Source organism: Artemia sp. Qi Xiang Cuo, unplaced genomic scaffold, assembly GCF_049724085.1.
Source record: "Artemia sp. Qi Xiang Cuo unplaced genomic scaffold, ASM4972408v1 HiC_scaffold_3418, whole genome shotgun sequence".
Lineage (NCBI taxonomy): Eukaryota > Metazoa > Arthropoda > Branchiopoda > Anostraca > Artemiidae > Artemia > Artemia sp. Qi Xiang Cuo.
This window is the reverse complement of record NW_028300805.1, coordinates 25,618-28,221: the sequence shown is the minus strand read 5'-3', so window position 1 is coordinate 28,221 and position 2,604 is coordinate 25,618. Positions and strand designations below refer to the sequence as shown.

At 37.5% G+C, this 2,604-nt stretch overlaps 1 protein-coding gene across 1 annotated transcript; it reads right to left on the bottom strand.

The window, feature by feature from the left end:
- Positions 1–1,612: 1,612 nt before the first annotated feature.
- On the bottom strand, positions 1,613–2,334 carry LOC148938390 (uncharacterized). Its single transcript, XM_089107832.1, has one exon. The coding sequence runs from the start codon at positions 2,111–2,113 to the stop codon at positions 1,613–1,615; it is 501 nt and encodes a 166-aa protein (XP_088963958.1). The 5' UTR covers positions 2,114–2,334.
- Positions 2,335–2,604: the final 270 nt, after the last annotated feature.

Genomic DNA, 2,604 nt, shown 5'->3' with positions numbered 1-2,604 from the left:
TGTTTGTTCTCGAGTTTTAAACAGCGTAAATTTGAGTGAGTCACCCATAATACACGAGTACCAAAACTCCTTCCCCTACGGAAATTAAAAAATCAAATTCAAATAGAATTCACAAATTTGGAAAGCCTTCTTTTCCACGGGGGAGTAAAGTATTTGGACCGTTTGAAGTCAGAAAATAATTCTTTCTAGGTATATAGCCACTAAATTATGTTATTTTACTATGTTCATGGCCGTATATTTGGCTTTAAAATACACTTCTCTATATATCTATCTAATATACAAAATACTTGTACCAAACATATTTTGCATGCAGACCAGCTAAACTTTACCCCCCCCCCTTAATATGATAATCTATAGCCCAAATTTTTTTCTAACTTAAAGAATAAACTAACGAAGAACTGGTGAGTTCTCGAATTTTACACAAAGAAAGCTTCAGTAAGTGGCGCATAATACACAAGTACCAAAATTCCTTCCCCGCTACGGAAATAAAAAAAAAAAAATCAAATCAAATTATCAAGTTTGGAAAACCATAATATGAATATGATAGGCCAGAGCAGGAATATCAGACAAATTTAATGTAGTATCAACACGGTCGAAGGATGTCGCGGCTGCAGCTCAGTTCCGAGATGCCTGGCAACGGGGGCATTTTCCGGGAGGGGGGGAGTATTTTCCGCGGGGGTAAACGCCGGCCACCACAACAGGACACCCATATTGAAATTAGTTCAGCCTTAAGTCCAGCAAGCACAGGGAAAGTGGATGATTTGAATCTGATCCATAGTATGAATATGATAGGCCAGAGCAGGAATATCAGACAAATTCAATGTAGTATCAACACGATCGAAGGATGTCACGACTGCAGCTCAGTTCCGAGATGCCTGGCAAGGCTTCGTAGACGCCCTATGCGCCATTCTTGGCTTTGGAGGATCTAAGGCTAAGGTTAATCAACTATGAAACATATCTAGTCAGGCTTGTGCCACGTCAAAATTCTGCACATAAGAGAATGAAAGTTTTGGAAAGTAAAGACAAAGAAAGATAAAATAGTAATTAAATAAATAAAAAGGCTCTTTTTATGTCCAGAAACAGGATTTTAGATCACCATTTCAGCTTTTGGTTGGAATTCCCAGCCATTAATTCTCTTCCTTCTTGGTATAAATTCTCTTTCTTGAAGTAGTTGAAGGCCTTTGAAAAACATAATGTCTTACCTCAGGGTGCCAAACGTTTCTTTTTGATGTAAAGCCTATCATTATTGATAATAATTTTATGGTGATTTTGGTGAATTGCTGGTGATTTTTGGTGACTTTTATGGTTTAAAGTTAGTGATTTTTATTTTGTTGTGGTGGCAACCCTGGTATACCCTTGTCGATAAGGACGTTAGATCATACATAAAATTTTACCCCCCCAAAAAACTTGTTTTTTCCTGCTTCTGATATATTTACTCTTATTATTGAGAGTTGACATAAAAACATTAAATTATGTAGGTTTCTTTAGAAATAAAAAAAGAAACCTGGTTTTATCCAATGTTGACTGATACTTAGCATGAGTTCGCACATTTCCAGAATACATAAATAAATGTAAACAAATATATATAAAAGAAAAAAGAATGAACGTAAACTTACTGTAAAACTGGAAAATTCCCACTGATGGTTTTATTGTCAATGACAGATTCCAAATCTAGCTCAATAGTGGCAGTTCCTGGGGAACCAGGTTGACATTTTGAACGAATTATTGACCCTATTGCATTTCCGCTAAGGCCTTGTCCTTGCTTGGGAATGAGATCAGGGGAATAGTTTAAGGTACAATTTTCCATCCCAGATTCTAAGCTTAGGAGGGTCTTTTCCGAATCAAGCTCTAAATTACTAAAATTCCGGCTGCTATTATTGCAGAACCCATTTCCATGCTTAGGATTTGCGTAGCTGTTACTCATGTAAGGGGAATTCTGCGGGATAATCATCTGAGCCATTGGGACTGCAGGAGGTGAATGATTAACAATGTGAAAGCCCTGCCCTGTTACTAGATGCTCTTGGACGAAAATCACTTCATCAGTATAAGCGGGCGAAGCCATTTGCTGCGGAGCAGACGCACCTGAAGGCGGGAAATACAAGTTTGTGGACATATATTCTTCCTGCAAGATCTCTCCGTGCAGATTTCCATGGCTCACAGGTATATACTGTTGTTGAACATAATATAAACTTTTCTCATCAAAATGACTAGTGAAAGGAGTTACATGTTGCCCTGGGTAGGGCACAGCTAAAGGTGTGACCACAGGAGTTGGTTGAAGCTGGTTACCAAAGTCTACCGGTGAAGCTTCGTATTTGACCCAAAAGAGATGGGGGTTTTGATTTGCAGCCTCTTGTCCACAGAAAATGGGAGCAGAAGAAACTGGAAAGTAGTTAGTTGACGCAGGAGTAAATGATTGAAAGCTTTGCATGCTTCTGAAAAATAAAAAAAATATTCAGTTACTAGAATCCATCAAAACGACAGACCTGACTAAATTTATTAAATTGGATGAGTGCATTTTCCGCTAGTTTTTAAGCACAAAATTGTGCAGTCTATAGTTTATTTATAATTTAAAATGAAAAAATGTGCCGATATTTAATAGTATTT